Here is a 26,040-nt window from a genome sequence, read left to right as displayed (position 1 = left end):
ACGTTTTTAATTTCAGTCATTTTTTTTTTAAATCTGATAGTTGCTACATGAATAAATTTGTAAATGTTATGTTCTCATTCACTTTCAACAGTTAATACTCGGCCAATTTTAAGAGAGAAAAAAAATTCTTTTATTGTATGTGTAAAGTCGGAAACATTTTATTATTTAATATGACTAATAACATCGGCGCACTGAATAAAAATTTAGATTTTGTAACTTTTATTTAAGCAATACATGTATTGAAACAAACAGCATAAAATAGAAACTAATTTTGGTTTACTGATTTTAAGTGCACGTCCTTTCACTACGGGTTAGAAAATAGTTATTGGCAACTATTAGGATGGACACAAACATATTATTACGCAGATCCTTCCGAATTCCTGGCATGGGTTTTATGATGAAAATAACCCTAAACTCAGTAACAAAAAACAACACTTTATTCTACTCGAATGCATGAAAACACTGACAATAAAACACAGCTGAAGTTTGCATAAGAACAGTACTTGCAGTCAAAAGCTGAGCGCAATCAGGAATGCAGCAAATCATTAATAAATAAACGTAACACCATAAAACACTCAGAAAAAAACTCGGTGGGGAGAGTTTTTTTAGAACTATTCAAGCCTTTCGAAACGTCTGCTACTGTCAACTTATTATCATCTAGAGTTGAAATCTATTACTGATTGACTATATCTTTGTCTCTTGGTATTTTATAGTTATGGTGACCTGTGAAGTGAGGATCTAAAAAGATCTGCATAACCTGAGTCCTTTTGGATCTCTCACCAAAATTCTGGCAATTTCTGAAATCGCCGATTTTGTTGCCAAAGTTGCCAAATTCTACGCCAAGGCCAGAGATAATTCTGTCGGTATCCTTTTGCCTCCATCGGAGCTTTCTTTATTCCCATTGTTCTCACCGACATTCTCACCGTTTAGGATAGCAACATCACAAATTCTTAAAAAATATTAATGTGGTGATATGATTTAATTTTGAAAGTTTAGTAATAGACTATAAGTTCAATAACTATATGAATATTTTACTGCTTTATATGTTTGAAAATACAAAATCAAGTACATTTAATGTTTTTTTGAGGTATGAAAATAATTGTACATATAATGTTTAAGTAGTACTTTAAAATCATAAGTAGTACATTTAAAACATAAGTTGTACATTTAAATCATAAGTAGTACTTTTAAATCATAAGTAGTGATTTTAATTCATAAGTAGTACTTTTAAATCATAAGTAGTGATTTTAATTCATAAGTAGTACTTTTAAATCCCACTTTAAAATTAATTTATATTTTAGAAACTACCAACTGACATTCTGGAAACTAAAATATAATTTAATCCGAAGTCAATTGTAAAATATTTATATTAAATCATCCATCCAGGAATATTTAGGGTTATACTATTCTCTTTTAATTCCTAAACACAAATACTATGTATTGAGAAAAATAAAAACCCATTAGAGACAATGCTATAAAAATAAATTAATTGTGGATATAAAATAGGAAGAGAAACTCACCGGGTAACTTTCTGAAATACTGAGTCATAATAGTTATTGTTATTAATATCTAGTTTTTCCTACCATACAGTCAACCAATAAATCATGAGCTATAATAAGTATACACACTTACAAAAGATAAGGAAGAAAAGCACTATATCTTTACTAACGAATTGTTTTATCCTATTTCTAAAGTTATGAATTAAAGACATTTGTACCTCATTTGGTATCAACTTATAAATGTAGGTTAATACATTTAATGCAAAAAAAATGTGAAAATATATAGTTTTTAAATGGCATTTAATACAGCACTAGCTAAAACTACAGAAATTAGAAACTTAAATGCCCGATAGTATTTGTTTATAGCAAATAATTTGGGTTTTTATAATCATATTTAACTATATTATTCGATTTTTCACTTTTTTATTTTTAGTATAACCGAGTAGTAAAAATAATAAGCTATTTCTAGTGTGCCATGATAATTTAAAAATTTGGATTAAAAATCTCCTATTTTTATATTTATTCTTTTTACAATTACATCTTTTATTACATCATTAAACATACAATTTTTAGAAAGAGTTATTTGCAACTAGAAATAAGGTCTTTTCGTATACATTTTTATTTCCTTACAGTTTCGTTATGGAATATATATTTAAAGTTTACTTCGAAAAGAAAATTTCGAAAAAGTTCTATTCCAAAAGAGAATGGTTCTACTTTAGAAAACAGTTAAGAAATTTTTGATTTCTGTAGCTTTACTTATTATATTTATTATTTATTTCTTAGAAGAAATTCACTTGACTTGGCTAATCCGGTAAATCTCCACCAATTTCGTTTTTATTCAACAGACGGATTCACACACTGTTGCGTCAGTCTGGTCTAAGTGATACATGATCTTGAAGTCATCTGATTTTTCTTCATTACTTTTCTACGATTTCATGAGAGTTGCTCTTGTTACATCATTACATTCTGAAACACGTGGGAAGAGTAGTTTATTAAAACATATAAGAATTTTCTTTCTAAAGAGATAAATAAGTTTGTAAAAAGCATTTCATTGAGTTGCATCAAAATGTATGCTTCTTAGTGAGTTTAATTTCATTAATAATTTGTCTTAAGTAAACACTTTGAGGACTATTTTGAAATGAACCACAACATTTTGTGCTTTAAATGACGAAAACATTTGTTCTTTAATTACCACAACTTTTGATACAACATTTGAAAACTGCTTGACTGTAGACAAGATCTTCCATATGACAGATTCATATTGGAAGATAATTAACACTGGCGAATTACAGTATACTTTGGCGAAACTTGAGTTCAAACAAGCCACCCAAACAGTGACTCAATAAAGGAAACAAAACAATTATTGCATATTTTAACTAATAGTTATTCAATTTACTATATTTAACTATCTACTATAAAATATATTTATATGCTTATGAAATTTTGCTTCTGAGTTTCCATTTCATTTATAAAATTACTTTTCAGATTAGTTCAGATTAGTTAATTAGTTAGTTATTACGTTTCAGATTAGTTACCTATTAAATCAGGAATAATTTTTACATTCCATTAATGGTAGAGGATCTAGTAGATTTTTTTTTCTCTTTATCTAAAGTGTTTTGTTATCATTTGAGAACATGATGTTGTTAACCTCAAAATGTGTGTGTGTGTGTGTGTGTGTGTGTGTGTGTGTGTGTGTGTGTGTGTGTGTGTGTGTGTGTGTGTGTGTGTGTGTGTGTGTGTGTGTTTCTAGCTGGCAGAAGAAGTTTCGAACGATTTAGAGATGAAAAAAAAACAAAAAAAAACCCGTCCCCTATTCTAAAAGTTAAAGATTGCGCAATACAATATTTAAGTAATCATTCCAAACAAATTTAAACAAAATTTCACACACAAATACAAAAAAAAAACAAAAAAAAAAAAAACAGGCTTTTAGCGAAAGTTTTGGAGTTCGAATAGTTGAACGGCTTTGAGATGAATAAAAAAGTTATAATAATAGCCCATCGTTTTCTAAATATCGACGCATGCGTAATGTGATAGTCATGTGATTCAAACCGGTTTAAACTGGTTCATGACTTAAATTAATTGTGTCAACAATGACTTAAAAAATAATAATGTTCTCACATCATAACATGAAATTTCCGATAGCAGACTTCAATTTTATGTTTATTTATTTATTTTGAAAAAATAACTAAAGCTAAACTCATAAGTTTAAACGATTTTTTTCATGCATCAATAAAAGATATAAAGAAGAACGCTAACGAAAATGAGTGAGAAGTAAAGATTTTGTGATTTATATTTTGGTTTTGATTTTATCGCTTTTGTAGGATATATGCCCATCCACACCCAAAATAAATCAAGCTTATTCTTAAAGACATCAAAATAATGAGAATACGATCGCAAGAAATTTATTGCTGTTAAAAAGATGAAGGAAAAACAGGAAATTACTTGCTTATCTAAGATTAATTCAGAAATATAAAAGAACTATTTTTCTGAGAAAGAAATGGCTTTTTCCAGACCGAAAAACTGTTATTCGTTTAAAGAATTTCTTTTTAAATTTATACAGAAAATATTTTTAAAGAGACTTTTGTATGGTAATAGTTGTTAGTGCAAAACCTTTCGCTATATTTAACCAAAACTCTTTAGAAAACGTATTTTAACAATACTTTATAAATCTTTTTTGTTCCATTTCCTAAAGTCAACTATGAAGTTCTTGGCATTGCTTAATTGCAATCGTTGTTATTTTTTATATGTTAATTAAAATAAATAATTATGTCGCATACTTAAGGAATAAAATTTTATACATACATAACACTGTTTTTTTTAATTTTCTGCGTTATATATTTAAATAATTAAAAAGACATGATGCAACTGTTTTCATTTTATTAAAAGTATATATACTAAAGTACAAAGTACACATCAAACATAATAGATACAAATGTCGTAACTAATATAGTAAAAAACAGTACATAAACTCTTCTATCTCTAGAGGTAGTTACATAACGAAGTATTAAAAAGACGTCTTTCTATATAAAACGTTTAACTCTAACTAGGTTCAGATTACTAAAAGTGATCTTTAATCAAATATCATCTGACTTAAACTTGTAAAAATAAACTCAATTCTAGGGCTATAATCTTCTTAGAAGCTAAAAGATTAGCGTCTGAAGAAAAGCGTCGAGTTTAGTTGAAATAAAAAAAATAAAGGATGAGGATATTTTTTATTTCACATAAGGGAAATTTACTCAGACATAATAAAAAACATTCTATTTTAGGAGCAAAGTAAACGGGATGCTAACATAAGTGACAAAATTAGTACAGAGCAATTTGTATTATTTTATTATACGAAATTTCATCCTATAAGGGTATTAGGTAGAGCATATTTGTTCCTTCTCATTTGTATGCGATTAGCCTCCAAAACATTTCTTATAATTTCTAACATGACACAAAGCTATTGTTTTATTTATTATTAACTATTATTTTAGGAGTCAATCAATGCTTTATCTTTTAATTTAAATTGAAATATGCTCTATAATTTCAATTTTACCAAACATGTCAACAGACTTTATAACTATATTTATAAAAATATTCCTTGCATTATAAAAAAAAAAAGTTGAAATTTAGAAGCTATGTTTTTCTAGATATTATTCTCTAATAATTTAGTATTTCACCTTATATATATATATATATATATATATAATTTTTGAATATATTATTCGGAAGTATTATCATAAATAAGAAATATAAGTATATATTATCTTCATAATATATATCATTCGAATCTTAAAAATTATATTCAACATAATAACATTATAACCATATAAATTTATAAATTATACATTATAAAGAAATTAGATTGATCATATATATTTTTTTTTTATTTATGACTTGTATGTGTTTAGACTCCAAAATTTTTCTTATAATTTCTAACCGAAAAATAAACGAATATTTTATTTATTATTAACTTTTATGTTAGGAGTCAATTAATAATTTTTTTAACTTATATAAATATATGTTATATAAGAATTTCCAATTTTATCAAATGTGTTAGCAGATTTTATTATTACTTTTATTCAAATATCCCTTGCATTTTACAAAGATTGCACTTTAGAATTTTTTTTCTGAATTTTATTTTCTATGTAGAATAATATATAACAATCGGAGCCTTATAAATTATATCCAACATCAAAAATCAGAAGAAAAAAAAAATTGAAATTGGTTTCACAGAAACAAAATTTTCCTATGAATTTTTCGCCTTCCTCTTCTGCCTGGAGAGTTCCTATTTCCATTATCGATTCCAACAGAAATCCGATATTCTTCAGCGGAATGATTTTTGTTGCATTTGCCAACTTCCCATACAAAAGTCATAAGCTGAAAATGCATTTTCTCAACTACTTTATCTAAAATACTTTTCTTTGCCTTCACAGAAGTGAAATTCTTAAGTTCTGTCGGTTTCAGTTTCACAAAAAAGTTTTTGTTTTTATTTCAAATCTGTTAGTATTTACTTTTTAAAAAATGATAAGGTCAGATCATGCACCTTTAAAAGAATTAGAAAATGCCGAAATTGCAGCATTTTTAAAAACAATTGATATCATCAAATTCATGAAAATTTTTATTCGATCTCTTGATGCAAATCAGGATACTCAATTTGTTTCCACCTCCATTTCTATACAGAGCTTTATGATGATTTTAGGTAGATTCCTATAGGAAGACTATTGTAATCACTTTGCCTATGTTATCTTGGGAACAGGGTAAATAGAGTAATTTTTTTGGATTTTAATTCTCTTGGGATAAGTTGTTTTAAATGTAAATATCTCGGATGAGTTTGTAAATAGCCCATCTAACTCAAAGGCAGTGGAGAGAGGTGGTAGGGGAGAGAGTTGAAATTTTCATTTTGCTATAACTTTCTTAATATTGAAGATAGTAAAATAAATCCAATTAGTCAAATTAGCGCCTCAGTAAGACAAACCCTTTAAAGTTTTTCGATAGCTGCAATATCTTAGAAGATAGGAAATAAAAAGCGTATTCATGGCCTAATTTTAACTCTTTCTAACATCAACAATTTATGTTCCCGATTGTAACTTAGATTATGCCTTTGCCTTCCAGCTTGTCGGGAGAATATTTTTATTATATGCTGTCTCCTCCATAGAATTGGATGAATTCATGCACATTTAAGATATGCTTCAAACTAATTTTGTAACTAGTAAACTAAACTAATAAAAATTTATAACATGTAATACCACAATATACTGTCTGAAAGACGAACAATGCAATGTAAAGTAGAATATTTTTCTCTGTTTGGCTGACAGTGAATTAATATTTATAAGGCTAAAAAAAATAGTTAATTTTCGCAATGCATAAAACAAGATTAATCTCAAACCCAACTAATTCCAAAAAATAATGATTATGATTCTTTGCATCATTATTAAAAAATAATTCCAGGAAATAATCATTATTAAAAGAAACGAGTTCCAGCTTATTTTGCTTGTTGCAAAATATTAAGTAATACATCTTTTTAATATATCAAAACTAAGAAATACTGATGTAATTGATTAAAATATGAGTATAACAATTTTTTTCTAGAGCCGTTGACCAGTTTGTTCTGAAAAAAAAATAGGCAATTAAACAGGATTTATTATAAATCCTTTCATATTAATTTCAATGAATCATAAACTTTGAACTGACTTACATATCCAGTAAGGAATATTTGTTAGTTCTTTATACTGGATATAAGTTTGATGTAAGACAAAGTCCTAGAATTATTAGAAACACCATCTAATTCATCACTAATAAGTCAAAATATACTTTTTGCTGAGAAAGGAAACATTACAATTTGAAGAAGCGTGCCCATTTAAAAACAATAAAGATTAATACAAATTAACTAATATTTTTTATTTTTCAGAATTAATTGCTCCTTAAATAGCTTTTTCATTATTTTTTAATGTAACAAAAATAGATTAATTTAACTTTGTTGATGCATTTATGTAACAATCATGAAACGCTCTTTAATAAAATTGTTTCAGAAACTTACATATTCAGTAAGGATTTTCTTCTTTATTTATGTTTAATTATTTTTATGTCGTTTACAAAAATTTTCTTTGACATTGAAATATATATTCATAAATCTACCTTTATGTATTTATATATAGCTCTATTTTATAAGCTTATCGTGGTATGGATAATCGCTTCTAATTATATATTTGGCCTGTAAATTAGAATTAAAGTAGATTTAGGAGAGAAAAATGAGGCTTGAACTAGATTGCTATAATATCATTTCACTTCTGGAAAGGTAATGAATTTAAATTAAAGAAATAGAATATTTTCTATATATTATGATAAGATTAATGGATATCTGGTTTTATTCATTATAATATTATAAAATTATAAAAGTATGCCTTAAAATAAGGGCTAACATTTTCTTATTTATATTTACATGTTTCTTATTGGCAACCATGCCAGATTTACTACCGTCCTAAGTCCTATGTGAAGTCAGAAACTTATTTTGAATCTAAATACCCATGACTCGCCTCGATACAATTTCTCCTGTAGCAAGTGCATTCTGTCATTAGAGTGGAGGTAACTCAATCCAAACACTGAATACCAAGCTACACATCCTTTTTTATTACAGAAAAATTTAACCATATTAAAAAATATTCCATCGATACAGTGATGTTTTCATTTGGTGTTTCGTAATATTTTTCTATCTGTTTCAACTTTTGTTATATCCTCACTTCAGAACCTAATTCAAAAGATTTGAATTTATATTATTAACATTTTAGCTTACGAGATATTCCAAACACATAAATTACGATATTAATAACACGAAGCAAAAATAAATAATGAATTCGTGATGGCCTAGTGGTAAGGTATCGGAACCGGAGGGCTTCAGGTTCGAGATCCTATTCCACTGAAGAGCCGTTGGGTCTGGTTTACGTTGAATCCGTCAGGGCCAAATGTTATCTTGCTGGTGTGGGGTGGAAATTTGGAGAGTGGGTGCGAGCTCAGGTGTCTCCCTCATCATCTGACTGCAGTTCAAAATTACGAAATCCGTCTCAAGATAGCCCTAGTGTCGCTTTAAAATGAGACATTGATATAACTAAACTTAACTAAGTATAAATAAATGATAGATTGATATAGTTCTTGCATTAAAAAAATATTATGGAACGAAATATAACTCACGTCACAAAAAAACTTTTCCCCACGAAGTTCATTTTATTGTGCACTACAGTTTTCAAAACGGAAATATAATCTACTATGAGGAGTTACGTAACTTTCACCAAAGTTCATACTAAATGATCGATACTCCGCTCTACTAAGTTATAAATGTGAGGATATATCAGACACACCAGATTTATTGCGGTCATTTCTAAGTGCACATTAGTTTGTAGCTATTCCCCCGTCACGAAGACGGCTCCCGAAGAATTATTGCGCTGTTGAACAACTGAATGGAACTATTGTATTCTATTCCATCTTTGCGTCAGAAGATTTGGAGCGGTATGAAAATATATGAAAGCATACCGCTTCATAATAATACAACAATATACTCTGAATTTAAAACATTCAGAATTACTTGTGTTAGTAACATTAAAAGAAAGCTCAGATTTTGCAAAAAAATAAACGATAAAGTAATAGATATTATATATTTTATTCTATACATTCTAAGCCTTTAAAGTTTGCAATCACTGATATAAATATTACAAGAATAAATACGAAGCCACAATAAGGATATGACATTCATTTGTCATAAGGTGATGAATACAATAAGGTAAGGTTTGATGCCAGTGCCGAATAACCTAGCAAATTTAGTAGGAAGGAAACTTATTTAATATTGACTCTCTCTAATGATGGCCAATGTTAGAAATTCGGAGATGTTTACATGCTTTAAAAATCACCACTATTTCGATAAATTATACCAGTGTGGTAATTACGATAACTACTCCGGTAATCATAAATACTCAGTGAATATTTATCCAATTCTTACTATTAGTTCACACTTTCCCTATACATACATACATACATATATATATATATATATATATATATATATATATATATATATATATATATATATATATATATATATATATATATATATATATATATATATATATATATATATATATATATATATATATATATATATATATATATATATATATATATCTTGTTCAAATATTCAATCGTTAATAAAATACTTTTTATTCATCCACTCAAGTTCAAATATATTTTTTTGAACTTGTAGTGGATGACACTTGATGTTAATATAGTTTTTTCTCAAATATTAATTAATTAATTAATTAAATTTAACCAGTAATTTCTATTTGGTCGCCAAATCCGTCGCCATATGGCCAAGTGGTCGCCAAGTTTATCGCCAAGCTCTGAGATTACTGACGCGACACTCCATCATAAATAATACAATATATATATATATAGATAATATAAGAAAATAAGTAGGGATTCAATTAAAAAATTTTGTCACTCAATATTGTAATTCTGACGCATGTATATTCACATTTATATTAATTGTAATTATTTAATAAAAAGTAACTAAAATAATTTTTTTGTTGACCTAAGAAGGAAATGACTTAATTTTTTTTATATATATTACTTGTTTTTAGTGGAGATCCACTGATAATAAGAGTGAATATTTGTCCATCTGTCTGCATGTTGGCGTTATACGGGACATTTGATTTACAGTTTTCAAATTTAGCATTTAAAACATTTGGGAATGGGAAGGTGCAATTCAAGAGGCTTATTTGAAATTTGAATTAATAAAAAATTTAAATGAATATTTGGGGGGTTGTAAGAGATACTTTCCATATACTATATATATATATATATATATATATATATATATATATATATATATTTGCAGAGAGAGAGAGAGAGAGACTGAAATTTAAAAAAAAAAAACCGGAGTTTAAATAGCTATTAAAGGACTAGCCATTCCAAACATTTTTCATACGTATGAGCACTGGAATGCAAAAGAACCTAAAACCAATAAAAAAAAAACAGCCGGGATAAAAAAATATCAAGAAGCGAATATAAAAAGAAAACTGGAAGAAGGTTTAAAGGACTCAAGCAGGAAAGCTTACATAATATTCCACAGTAATAGTATTAATTAAACATTTAAAAAAATGTACTAAACATAGCTAATTTAAATTTTATAAATAGAAAATTTAAATATATTTATTTAAAATGCATTTTTTTAATTCAAACTTACAATCTATTTTAACTTATACCAGGATATGTGAAAGAAGCAAAGGAAATTATAATGTTAAAGGAATGTATCCTGACAAACTGTGCTCATTGTTTAACAAATAATTCCCTTTAGTATTATTTGGGGGCATAAACGAATTTTCACGTTTTCACTTAATACTTTTCAGTACATCTGCTTCAGTTCGGGCGAAACACAATTATTTAGCAGAATACAAATGCATTCACTCATTAAATTAGTTGTGTTTCTAAAACGCTTGTGCAAAGTTTATGTATCTGGGTTAATTACTAGATAGTATTCTCTGTAGTTGCCAAGAAATTAAACAATGTTACTACAAAATTTATTTGGCAAATAAACACATTTTCATAACTAAATATCAGCGAATAAGAAAATATTTTTCTTTATTATAAATGTGTGTTTAATAGCAAAATGATATCGCAAACGTTTATCGAAATTATATGAGGATATCAGTACAATAAAAGTTAAAATATTATAATAAAAGAAATATATATTCACAGTTTAAACCATTCTGTCTGTCGTATTCGACCGAAAAAATAATTATTTGTTTTCTTTTCTATACTTTTTTCGTTGTTAGGGGTGGGTATTTATGATAAAATTTATTTAATAAAATAATGTTAAAAATAATAATAATGATAAAATAATGTTAAAAATTTCTGCCATTAAGTATAATAAAAAATTTAAAAAAAATAATATCAGTTCATTTGACAGTGGAAGTTATTTTCAATGAGAAAAGATAAAGTTTTAACTAAGAAAGAAGCAAAAATTTTACAATAATTGCTGCACGCGTACGAATATCTTAAGTAAAAAGAATGAGACATTATCGAAGGACATATGAATAAAATAAATAAGATAATATGATAAAATACAAACATGTACAAGAAATGAAGCAAAACGAATGTATAACAAACCAAATAACATTACTAAGACATAACAAATAGACCATAATAGTAAATTTTGTAAAAGAAAACAGAAATATATTGAAGCATGTACATGTAGAATTTTCAGTTAAAGTAATATGGAAAAAATACTGTCAATATATTTAAAATGATATGAAAACTGCTTTTCTTTATAAAAAAATTAACAAAAAGAGGAACCCATGCAACATAGATCTTTTTCATATTATGGCAGATTGATTGCCTTATGTTGAAGAAATTTGTTAATCGTTGAAGGTACCGGATGCTTGTTATTTTAGACTTCACTTCTGGAGTCGGTATAAAAGTATGTAGATGACAAATGAATTGTTTAGTCGTTAAAATGAAAAGTTTCAAGTACGCTTAGAAACAAACATGCCTACTTAGGAACAGTGTACATTTAAAATTTCATTTAGAATTATTAATCATTAAATACCTCTAAATAGAGGACATATTTTCAGTAGCAAGTTGTGCAATATAAGATTTGAGGCAAATAGTTCATCTCAAATATAACATTTTCTTTAATAATATTTTTGCAATAAGAGATTTGAAAATTCATTAGATACAGAACAATTAACTTTGTTGTTTCTTTTGAACATCGACTTGCACGATCATTCCAATAAATACAAATTAACATCGAACAAAAGAAAGAAGACCTAATGCACATGTGCTCTGACTTAATTTTAGAATATGTGGGTTTAACATTAAGTCGATTTTGAATCCAAATCTTATTTAAAGTCTGTAAAGATGAGAGACAGTAAGGATACAAATAAGGATATTTAATGTATTTTGTAAGAACTTTATTACGAATCCCAATTATTCTTTGTAATATAAAAAGCAATTGATGTGAAAAAAATGACGTTAATGTATCATTCTGTATTGTTATATTTCAATTTGTTCTTTGAAAATCGTAAATCAGGGCTACATTTTTTAATTATTTTGGTGGCATTAAGCAAACAGCAGAAAATTCGTCTCCGAATATAATTGTGTTAACTAAAAGGGTTGTGGATATTTGTAGATTTAATTCTTTATTGTATTATTGAATTCCTATTATAAATAGTAGTAGAATACATCAGAATAACAAATACATATCCACGGTATATTATTTGATATCTAGGAACAACTGGATGGAGTATTCTTCTTTGAATTCTTCGTAAAAGCCGGCAGTTTACATATTCTTTCATAAGCTATTACATATAAATGGGACCATGCTCAGTTTGTAAATGTGGGGATTGACGCTGGATTTGACTCCAAAGCTATTTCTGGCAACCCTTTTAAGTCCGAGGGGAATATTTTCACATCAGTAAAATAGATGCAGAGTATGTTGTTTTCAGCAAAATTTGCTATCTAGAACAATACAAAGGTACTTTTACTCCTTCTCTCAGGAAAGGAGTAATCCATAAAGAGTGAGACTGTCATTTATATTTTTATTTTTTCTCCGAACCGCAATCATAGCTTTTGATTTGATAGTGCCAAATTTTTATTTGTATTCCTTCGTGCAGCTTTATATATATAAAAATAGTTGTATTCCATTGCATCTATGATCTTATACATCATTAATCTTATAATCGAAATAATTTATGCCCGAGAATGTTGAAAGCTATTCGTTCCTGATGATAACGGATAAGTTAACTATTTCAAAAATTTAATTGTAAAATAATTCTTCAAGAAAAAAGGTCGTTGGCAAAATAGGGATCTTGAATAAGAGCAACAGCTATTTTCTTAGCTTCTGCATTTAAAATCAGCTGCTGTGTATCTATTAAACTATGAAATAAAAAATAAAAAAATGCTAATGGAGAAAATGTTAATGGAAAGATAAAATGACTAATATTGCATCTAAGATACAACCTATTTCGCTGTAAACGCTGGTAACTAGATCTACAATACAGTCCATGATTTACATGATGGACTGTAGGATGGATCTTTTATTTCGGTTAAATCTACTACGATTTACGACATTATTAGAAAGATCGCAACTACAATTTTTGTCTTCTCAAGCATATTTTCAACAGTGCGAACTTTTTTCACAGTCCTTTGCTTTTTGGTGAAATATATCCTAAGCACCTGAAGCAAAATTAATGATCCATAAAGTTTCTATTTTTCAGTCATTCCGATTGGATCTGAATTCACAAATTTCACGCTGAGGCATACTTTCGGAAACGCATGATTGGTTTTTAAAATCAGATGTCTGGAGCTCTGAAATTTCTTAACAGTGAAATAAACTTTCTTTCTTCCCAGAATATCTTAAACTCTTCCAATATAAAATTCTGCTCTTTCAAAGGTTCTTTTATTCTAGTCTTTTTTGAAGATCCCTTGGCCATTAATCTGATTCTTAAGATTTTTATTTTTCTGCTTTATACACTATAGGACGTTTTTAACAATATCCAAAATTCTTTTTATATCACTGTCTGGAATGCATTACACTAGCAGTTGGTTGTTACTAATGTTTTCAAATTTCTAACACCTATATGCATTTTTATAGAATTTGTTGGTTTTCTAATTCAATTGATTTTCTGTTCTGTTTATTTTCTAATTTTAATCAGATGAGAAATTATTTTCATTCGAACGTAATCTATAACGTTTCGTTACGTTATTAGATTATTGCGGTTTACTCTATATTTTTCATTCTAAAGGTTAAATGGCGCCACAATTGGTTCAACAAAGGAATATTGCCTGTATTTCATCCACAAATATCTCCATTCTGTAAAAATCTTTCAAAATATGCAATGTTAAGACATCCAAAATAGTTCTAACAACTCCATGCAACTTTCTCTTCAAAATTCTTTAGAAATTAAGCACATTTTCAAAAATTCCGTATCTTTATTTATAATGCTGATATGACATGCCTCCATCAATGGCCGCCATGTTGCCATCTAGCATTTTTTTCCATTAATTTCAGAAAGCTTTTCAAATCTAAATAAATTTTCATCACAACTAACTTTCAATGTATTTTAAGGTATCTGCGCTTTGTATATATTAAAGTATTTACACATTTTTTTGTTAAATTACATGCTTGATCAAATGTACATATTTCCTCTGTAGAAATATGAATATTAAAAACAATTTTTTTTATCTCTTAACATATATTGCAGTTTTAAATAAAAAAAATCTTTGGTTACAGTGAAAATTGGATCCTTTTATATTTGTTTACATAATATTTTTATGTAATACCTTATTAAAAATACATTAAAAAATCAACGTAAAAATCATAAGAGAAGATACATTTAAGATATTTTTTATAAATATTTTCTGACACATGGCTTAATTATCATAAGCAGGAAAAGACAGGATTTATTAATAGGCGGGAACAAAGTGTCCCAGGTCGCAGTATATTTATTAAATGGTTTCATACATTAGTTTGTTCCCGTTTTATTAATCACTATCAAGATAATTTGCGACATATTTTGCATTTATTTTTCTCGTTTTATTTTGCAAAAATAATATTTCTTTTCCTGTGTTTTTTACTTCGATTTTTTATATATAAGCATACTTATTTTAATTTCTTGACATATCAATTTATTTAGTTTATTTTTCTTTTTTTAATATTTCAAAGTACACGAGGGAGATTTAAAAACATTGTTTGTCTTTCAATTTTTCTAGTTTTCATAATATTTATAAGACTGCAATAAACATATGCATATTATTTAAAATTTGAATTTGCTATATAATTTTTGATAAATTACACTATTTAATTTGTAAAGTTATTTTTATAGATAAAAAAAGAACAAACTTTATTTAAGAAATATATATTCGTTAGAGGGCATCTATAAGAAACCACACAATTGCATTACAAGGCAAAATATCAAGGATATCTACTATTATAGACTTTTAAGAATTATTATTTTATGGAATATATTATATTAATCATCATTTAAACAGAATATTTCACTATTCTCTCTTGAGTCGATTAGCTAGATTACAACAGTGAAAACGATTTTATTCCTTTACTGCGTACATGAGTACATAAAATATGTTCCCAGTCGCTGAAAGATAAAGTAAGAAAATAATTTAATTGATTGCTCGGGAGAACAATAAAGAAAAGCAATCGGCTGTTTCATTCATTTTATCTTGCGTGACATCATTAATTTGATTTAATGCAGATTCAAATCAGGAAGTCGTTGCGTGCAAGTGACAACGCATTCTGCATGTAAGCAGTTTCAGGTACTTCTTCAGCAAATATTCCCTAAGCCAAATGCTTTCACTCGCATTCCACTCACTAAAACGATCTTGGGAAATAAATAATGCAACATATGTATTAAACATTATCCAAATTCAAGAAACTAATAAATTTAATAGTGAAGAAGATTTATAAATATGTTTTATAACCAACAGCATCTGGTGGAATTTTCGTAAGACCTATATTTGTTTTAAAATGTTTCATTTCTGTAGAAATGTTTTATTCGTTAGAAGTATTTCCAGAAACTTCTATAGATGATTTGTTATAGCATTTATTTGCAATAGCGTGGGGTTGAATATAATCTTTTGAAACTATGACATGTTGTGTTCTTGAGAATTGATGCTTTTAGATATCTTAACAAGTCCCATTTGTCCTTTTAATGTTTCTTGAAATGTCTCAAATCTACAAAAAAGGAATTTGCGTTTAGATAAGCTATGCAATTTCTAATAAAAAATTATGAGTTAATATAAAGAAATTTATCTCATTTTTCTCATTTAACCCTTTAAAGTGCCATTTTTTTCCAGTCATATTATGTTAAAATATTTTAGGCTTGAAATTAGAATAAGAAAAGGGATTCATTTAGTTTATTAGATAAATTTAATTTGATTAATTAATTAATTTGGTTAATTAATAATTAAGTTTTAAATCAAGACACATCATTTTGCGTAAAATAAAGAACCAGAGCATCTAAGTTTCTGTCTTTCTAAAAAAAAATTGTTAGAACTTATGCCAACCTACATAAATTCATACAGATATTGATAAATTTGGTGGGAAGCCTACTTCCCACGGCCCTAGAGAGGGTTAAAGAATCCATATGTTTTATTACATTTGTGTAGTTAAAGTCAGCTGTTGATGAAATATGGGAACTGCTTAGTATGCATCTATATATAACGAAATATCTCATTATGTGCTATATTTATTTAAAACAGACATGGATGCTAATTTATTATATTAAATGAAGGAAACATGACCAGGTATGTAAAAATGCACTATTCAATCATTTAATCTGTGACAGAATAAAAATTATCAAGTTTTAATCGAGAAATGATTAAAAAAATCGAGTCTTAATACGTTTCGTGCTTCATTTATAGGACGAGTAAAACGAAGCGAAACTACTTTTATGTCAAGTTCCCATTTTATGACTTTCACTGATTTATCTATTCATCAGCTGTCGTTGTAAAATTTTAAAACTGTATTGATACTTTTTGGATACTATATTAAATAATTCAAACTATTGTACTCTGAAGTTTTTATATATTTGTTGACATATTGAAATAAAGACAAGAAGAAATATAGCATTGCAATCTGAAAATAAAGAAACAATGATAAATTAATAGTGTCGCTAAACGCGCTTATACATTCATATGTATTTATAATTTCTCCTAAATTATATTTTCTGAATTAAATAGTTATTATGAAATCTCTAGTTTTCCTCATAATAACTGCATCTGCATCAAATAATTGTGATAAAGAAGGTTATTTCTTTGCTTGTTTTATTTTTTTAAGATATAAGTAAAGATTTTTAAAGATTAAGTTTTAAGATTTAAAATGTATAATAAGGTATGAAATTATGTGATTGAATAGGTTTTCACGAAACGGTTGAAAATAAATGGGAATGATAAATTAATAAATTGCATGCGTCCAAATCCTTATTTGAATAAAAGTTTAACTAATTTTATTAATTGAATAAGTTTTATTAATTTTATTTTTTAAAGTTTTAGATTATTTTGTATCGATTGTAAGATGATTCTAACACATTGATATAAATCTGTATTTTGACATTTAAAAATACTAACTGAATTGAATTAAGAATTTTAATTTAAAAATCACAGATATGAATCAGGATGATATCAAATTATAATAAAAATTTTCAAAACGAATTAATTGTATAATACGATTTAAGCATATTTAAATAATAAGACTTCTTTATAATATTAAATAATAAGAACAGCATTTCACTGTTCTATACGAATGTTAATAGTTTAAGGGCATAATTTAATGGGATAATTCTATTTTCAATGAAATCATATATTTGCGCAATATTAATTATTTTAAAATTTTTGATTATTATTAATCTTATTTTTTAAATGCTTGCATTGGCATCGAGTTTTGATTTCATATTTCTGAATTCCTTACGTAGCTGTATCTTTTTAATTATTTCATGATGTTTATTTTTTATATATATATATATGTGTGTGTGTGTGTGTGTGTGTGTGTGTGTGTGTGTGTGTGTGTGTGTGTGTGTGTGTGTGTGTGTGTGTGTGTGTGTGTGTGTGTGTGTGTGTGTGTGTGTGTGTGTGTGACATTATATTAGAACAATAATTAATTTACTACATTTGAAATTCAACGTAAAAAAAAGCTTAATAGAATTTCCGTGATTCAAAAATAAAATTATATTAATTCTTCGATTCATTACTGATCTGCAGACAAGTTTTCAATTACAATATTGCTTATATCATATAAAGAAAAAATCCGCAGTCATCCTTTTTAATGAAAGGAACAACATAATAGAATGAAAGGTTAGAGAGGAATAAGTGAGTATTTCCTGTCAAAGAGAACAGTTTATCTTAGACAGTATTATTTAGCTTACTTTTCTTGATGAAAATACTGCAATATTACTTCGGTTGAATTGACAATCTGATTAAAGAAATCGTATTATTGGCTTTCATTGAGTAATTATATTGTTGCATATATACTAGAATATGCGCATGTCTAGACAGGTAGAAATCCCATTAACGGTATCTCGAATAAAGTTGTCATTGATTAATTAGCTAACGTTGAAGTAGAAAGTCTGAAGCACATTGAAAGATTGTTAAGAAAATAGTAAAAAAATATTAATTGTACCAATTTTTAGAAGAAAACATTTAGTAACATTTCATGTTTCGTTTCCTTACAGAAGTATATCTTTATCTGTAAATGTACATGACATTCAAACAAAATTTAAGTGCAGAAAACTCTTCTGAATAATAAATAATGAAAACTGCTGAGACATATTTTATTAAAAATTAATCTTCCCTCATAAAAAATAAGTATAGATTTATGTTCAAATACTAATAATGATTAAATATTTTTTCTTTCAAATCTGATAATACATTTTATTATTTAACATGTTTTTCATTTTTGATATTCAGATACAAGTGAAAATTTTGGTAATACACAATTTGGAAGAAATGACAAAACATCATAAATTTAAATGAATCTATTATTTTATTTAATTTCTCGAAAGCAAAATCACGTTACTCTTGTGTTTAAACCTATATTAATTTAGAAAAATAAATCACTAGTGGATTAATATCAAAAAATTTAATTAACAAAAAATTTAATTCTAATTTACTTAACAATATTCGTCATTTCTTTTAACTATAGAATTAATTAATGATTGATGATTTGCAATTTTTTTTATTCAAGCAATAAACCACTTATCCTTTGAGTTGAGAATATGACTTATTTGGAAGAATTTTGAGATGTAAGGAAGTAGAATACTTAAAAGATTCAATTAATTGGCGAACTTATCGAATTTTAAACAATCTTTATTCTTAAATTATGAAAATTATTAGTTTATATATATAATAATTGTTATACATACATGACACATTTATCATTTCAAAATTATTGTTTTTCTCATATTTTATGATATCACTTTTATTTTATTGTCATGATAGTTGAATTCGAAATAGCGATTTTATCAAAATCTTTGTGAAAAGAAACAGAAATAAAGATAAATTCAATTCAGCGTCAAATTTTGATAATACTATGTAGAACAAAATATATCTTAAATATCTTGAAAGAGTTCTTAGGAACTACGAGACAGAACACTGATAAGGCGAATACAAACAAAATGATTTTAGAGCAATATCCGCGCGTAGAGATTGAACTTTCCCATTCTTTCCATTGTTTGAAAAGAACTGACTATAGGTCCGGAAAGAAAGAGAATTTTATTTCAAAGTTAGTTTCAAATTTATGTGGCGTTCATCAATACTTTGCTTGGTTTCAATTGCTTTTCTCAGAAAGTTTAGAAAGAAAAGAAATATTTTGCCATTTATTCATCCGTCTGGATAAGCCGAGGAGTATTCAAAAAAGCGTTATTGATCTAAAAGTGAATCTGTATTTGGTTTATTCATGCGTTATTTAAAGATAAATCTTTGATGTTCGTCAGAATTCAGAGAAATTGTTTAGAGACCTTCCATTTTTTTCTGAACTTTGACGTGCATAGAACATTTTATGATTTTAAATGTCAGTATTTCTCGATCAATAAGACTTTGTGAAAAGCATCACTAAATAAGAGAAGTTATTGATATAAATTGATATGATTGATTGAATATTGATTGAATTGAATATTGATATTAATATTGATATGAACGTTGTTGATATGAATATTGATATAAATCCATCTAATTATAATTTTTATGTCTTTAATAAAAACAAAAAAACTGGAAAAATATTATTAAATTATAGTAAAATGCATTCAACGTTATTGTATTCGTGCAATTTTATAATATATTATGGTGATACATAGTAATTTTATATTATAGTAGTGTTAATTGTTTAGTATATAAGATAAAAGCATATTAATCTTCAGTTGTGAATTTTGTTAATTCAACAATACTGCGTATACGATCCACAATCGTCATCCACATACTTTGATTCAGTTTTGATTTGCACTCATATACATCGAAACAGAACTTCTCCCCCCCGAGGAGGCATCTCGAAAATACGATGATGGTGGTTGGATCTTCCGTTATGGTGGTTGGATCTCATCACCCAGGTGGGTAATACAAATAGGCTGGGGATCTGGCAGCTTCCATCAATGGCGGGACATTCTTCCTTCGGGAAGGGTTGTACCGTGGCCGGTGATGGCCTTTAGGACTCAACCACAGTTCCCGCCAATGTTGCTATTGCGGCGATCCAGTCATTCAGTTTTCTTTACACGTGTGCTTTCGGGCGTGTCGGAGTGTCAGGGATATGATATGATATCGAAACAAAAAAATACACAATTTTTTTTTTTTTTCGAATTCATATTTGATCAATGGTTACTCAGACGCTCTACACGCAAGCGTGCTTCTTAGAGATGATTATAACTTGTTACAAAAAAGCTAATGATGCTGAAAGTTTGAGAAGCGTTGTATGAAATAAAAAAGAAAGGAATACAATTATCTTATAAAGAAAAATGATTCATTCATTTTCTTGAGCGAGTCTTGCGAAAGTTATTGCCTCCTAATAAAGATTCGTTACATTAGCTCAGCATGAATAGGTTTGAAAAATTCCAGCTCATTAATTTGATGAAAGATATTAGTCAAGACTGATTCTAAATGCCCAGACTACTTGACCTAATTTCCCAGAATAGGAAAATAGCATTTCTGTTACTTACAGATAGAGGTTCCGTTGATCATGATTACACCATAACAATAAGCGTTCGTTCAGTGATTCAAAGATTCATTAGAAATAGCCTACTTTTGTAAGATGGATCAAAGAAGAAGTCGAAGCTATTACTGATTTGTGAATCGATAAAAATTCCGTTAGTTTCAGATATTATCATTTTTAAAAAGAAATATAAAATTATTGTCGAACCATATAGATAAATCTTAAAAAATGAGAGAGAGAAATTATTATTGAAATAAGTTGTTAATTATATTGGTGGTTATAATTTTTAATTTTTCATCTCAGAATTAATTGAAATGATTTTTATGTCAAAATAAAAACTTCATAAAAATTTAAAGGATTGTTGAATACTAAAGAAATAGACATTGCCGTTTTTCGTTAGGGTCTGAGATTTAATGTCTTTCATTAATTCATCCTTTAGTTTACTATATATCGCATTTTAACTGATTTATTATTTAGTATTAAAAGTAAAAGATTTTAGTTCTACATATAAGAATAGAATTAAAGATGAGAGTGAAAATTTAAAAAGAAAAAATACTAAAATGTAAAAAAAAAATCTAATATCAGACGAAATGAATGTATCGTAAATAAATATGTAAATAATTAAGCAATTTTCGAATAGATATCCAACTCCAATCTATTTATTCTTCAAAATTTATAAAGTTATTTATCTTATTTCTTTTGTTATCATCAGTTTTGATTGATATTTTAACTAAAATAGTCGCTAATTGCATTGTATGTACTTTTTTGTAATTTAATTACATATTCAGTTTTGTAAAAGTTTGATTTTTTTAAATGAAAGAGAATAAAATATTACTTTATATAAATTTGTGTACACGTTGTTAAATACAATAATATACTGATATAAGTTTTTCAATTACATACTCGCATCATTATTATTATGAAACATATTTTGTTAAATTTCAAGATTCACTTTTATTCGAAACGTTCATACTTAAATTAATTTCCAAATGATTTAAATAATAAAAGCGATATCAACATAGTCATCTTTACTGTATGAAGTACCTAATCAAGATATTTATCTTTATAGCATATAACGGAGGCAATATCTTTGAGCAAAAATTTAAAAAAAAAGTTTTTAAATAATATAATTATTCTTATATATTGCAAGAACATTTATTGAATAAAGTGATTTTGAAATTGAATAGTAGTACAGGCGAAATTATTAATATTGAAATAATTCAATTTACTTGATTTTTCTGGAGTGCATTTATTTTTGTGCTTCCTTTTATATATCTCAAGGGGCCAATTAAGTTCATGAATTCTTAATTTTTTTTTGAACAAAATAGTGTAATAAACGCTTTAGATAATACATTTATCGCTTCGCCATTAAATATTTTAGATTCAAATACCTATTTAGTATTAAATATAAAAATGAACACATACTTTAGGTATATTTACATTGATTATAGATGACTGTCTTAACTTTTCATTCTTTTTACCATTTTTGAAGTTTCTTGTATAAAATATAACCTCAACATCATAATATATTTCCAGAAATAAATTTATGAAATAATCCATATTCCGAGAAGAAAAAATTCAGAACGCCACATTTTAACATAAGATTATTTATATTAAATCAAATGTAGTTAGTACTAAATAATAAGTATTAAAAAAATAATTTATGCAATATCCGAATTTATGCAATTAAAAATGTTATTTTACTAATGTATTTAATATAACGAAAATCGCATTAAAAAAGTTTTCCGAATATAATAAATAAAACTTTACTTACCAGAGCTCGGTACATAGATGTTGAGATAAAGACAATCCTCACTTTGATTGGTCAGATAAGGGAGAAGTCTCTTTAAATATCGATATCTACCGAGAGGCATCTTCTGCAGTGCTTCTGTTTCATTGGCAATATCTGGAAACTTTTGGGGGCATACGGGTCCAAACTGGTCAGCTAGTCGGACACCCTTCCAATGTGGCGAAGTTACTGGTGGCATGAAACGCAAAGGACCCTTTGGAGCCCCGGCATACGGAATGCCTAGAAACACTTCAACTGGCTGAAGTTGGCGATTTGACAAATTACTCATGAAACCACGTAAGGAACCATAGCGAGTTGTAACCACTCTTGAGCTCAGCTGTAGTAAATCTGGTTCAACATGCCTTACCGAAACCAAAACACATTCAAAAGTAAGAGTTTGCAAGCACACAGCAGTCCATCGCCATAAGTTCCAATCACGTCGGCCTCTTGCTCTAGCTCTGCTTGTTGTCATTTTGAAACGATGGGCAATATTGTAAGCAATCCAAAATACAGTCTTTCACTTTTATTTCAAGTTGTATTCCAAAGGTAAGTCAAAATACACTAAGCACATTCAGGAAAAGAGTGATTATATTCGAAATGCTGAGATCGTGAAATAAACTGTTCAGTTATTTCAGCAGAAGTTTCTGAGTTCGCTGACTGAATGAATGGATATTGGTTTACGCACGAAATGGATATTGTTGCAGTTCCTGATTATATTTGATCTTAATTACCATATATTTATGAGGCGAAATGTTTGAATTAAATATTACCATTCACCATAGCAACTGAAACAAAGCAAATACTTCCGAAATGATCATTCTCTTCTGTCGTTTCACTCAGTATCGTTTAGATGATATTGTATCAGTTAAAAGCCGAAGATGGAATTTCCTTTTAAAATCTGATGTAAAATTTACTTAATGTCTTAAAATTAAGTGGGATTTAAACTGTCTTCATAACATTGAATCAAGCAAATTAAAACTTAAGCCGTTTTCATATTTTTAAATAAAATTAGTACAATGAATGTTTTAGAAATAAATAATACTATCTTAAAAATGTTTTTTTTTATTTGATCTGCACTTTTGAATTCAAAATTTATCTTAACTGAATTTCCAATTCATATTAAAAACGCTAACTATTCGAACATGCACACACATAATTTCATACAAAATGTCTTCCAAAAGTATGAAATTCATAAATAAATTTACACCAATTTACATTTTCTCATCTTCTATAATGTCTCTCATTTTTTTTTTCTTTTTTGAATTGTCTAAATTAGAAATCTCAGATCTCACGACGAGTTAAAAGTGACTCCAAAAAATCGGACACTTTGACATTCTAACTGAATTCAGCAGTAAAGAATAACAAAAATAAAAATATGATGGGATAAATGAATTAACGTTTCTTTTGCCTTATCTATTCGAGTGGAAAATCCAAACGTCAAGGATGGCAAAGAATAGCAATCTAATCACAGCATCTCCAGCAAGACCTGGGAGCGATGAACGGTGGAATCTCCTGTGCTCATCTTCCTTCTTTAGGAGAGAAGGGTTGATCGAGAGCGGGCGAGTTTCATACCTTTCAGATGCAAGAGGCTTCGACTACTGCTAGTGGAAACCGGATAGAAACTCCGCTCTCACCATCTCCCGGATTGACGCATGCGGAGTTGAATCTTGGGATGCTCATTTTCCCTTTCTTTAGGGAAAAAGCGCCGGGATGTTTCCCCTTCGTGTATCTAAGGGTTTGGGGGTTGGGTCTTAATGATGGTTTTCGTACCTTATTTTCTTTTCTACTTATTTTTCTTTCATTGCACAAATATATCAGAACTTTATTGTTGTTTGTACCGAGTTTTTTTTTTTTTTTTTTTTTTTTAACAATCCTATATTTTTGTCTGAAAGGCGTAGATAAAGTCGTAAAAAAACTGCAGATTATTATAAAGTAGAAAATGCTGCTTTTTGTAGAATGTTAAATATTATTCTTTTTTTTATATAAAGATCCATTCGATAAAAAATAAGAGATTTAAATTAATGGATAAAGATACAATTTAAAAAAAAATAACTTTTTTTGTTAATTTAACATTTAAAAATATCTTCATTTTAAAACTGAATTAATGTGAATTAATTTTACCATTCTGTATAATTAATATTATTCACTTAAAAATACTATAAGGTTATTAAAGAATTGAATCTCTAAATGTAAAATGAATAATCATATTATTTTTAAAATTGATAGTGAAAACGATACTGCAATAAATATCGCTGTGAGTTTATTTAAATCGAAATTAATGATAAAAAAGATAAAAAGATTTACAATATAAACAAATAATCCTGTATAACTAATGACGATTACATTATTATATAAATTATTATTATATCCATTATACTATTATATAATTATCATATCCATTCGAGCACTTTTTACTTAATTTACTAAAAAATAAAATTTTTGAGTTCAAAAAATAAATAATCGTTTGACAATAATATATATATATATATATATGTGTGTGTGTGTGTGTGTGTGTGTGTGTGTGTGTGTGTGTGTGTGTGTGTGTGTGTGTGTGTGTGTGTGTGTGTGTGTGTGTGTGTGTGTGTGTGCGTCCAATAAGTTTTCATCCCACTGTGAATGGCCTTATCGGCTCTACTTGTGCAAACATGCAGGCTTATCTATTAGCCGTCTATGTCATGGTGCACTTGGTGTAAAGACAATAAGCCTTCAACTGTCGCAAAGCCGGAACTACTCCCCAAAAAAGTTCTTTTGTCTGTTTGGTGGGATTGGAAAGGCATAATTTACTACGAGGTCCTTCCTCTTGGTGAAATGAAACAGTAAATTCTATGAAATACTGTCATTAACTGGATCAATTGAAAGCTGCCATAGCAAAATAAGTAAATAAATAAAAATAAAATTTAAAAAAAACTGGAAAGAATTTATGAACCGACGAGGTGTTGTTTTTCATCATGACAACGCGAGACCACATATTGCATTAGTCGTAAGACAGAAACTCTTACATTTTGATTGGGATGTTTTACCGCTTCCTGCATACACCCCAGATCTCGCTCCGTCTGATTATTTCTTCTTTCTGT

At 27.6% G+C, this 26,040-nt stretch overlaps 1 protein-coding gene across 2 annotated transcripts in view; it reads right to left on the bottom strand.

The window, feature by feature from the left end:
* Positions 1-24,550, bottom strand: part of LOC129967058 (neuroligin-4, X-linked-like) — a 154,234-nt gene extending 129,684 nt beyond the window's left edge. For both annotated transcript variants that reach the window (XM_056081704.1, XM_056081703.1), the window contains exon 1: positions 22,952-24,550. In XM_056081704.1, coding sequence (XP_055937679.1) covers positions 22,952-23,438 — 487 coding nt within the window. In that variant the 5' untranslated portion in view covers positions 23,439-24,550. The remainder of the gene's footprint in view (positions 1-22,951) is intronic.
* Positions 24,551-26,040: the final 1,490 nt, after the last annotated feature.

The sequence above is a fragment of the Argiope bruennichi genome, chromosome 4, assembly GCF_947563725.1.
Source record: "Argiope bruennichi chromosome 4, qqArgBrue1.1, whole genome shotgun sequence".
NCBI lineage: Eukaryota > Metazoa > Arthropoda > Arachnida > Araneae > Araneidae > Argiope > Argiope bruennichi.
This window is presented reverse-complemented; position numbering and strand designations above follow the sequence as displayed.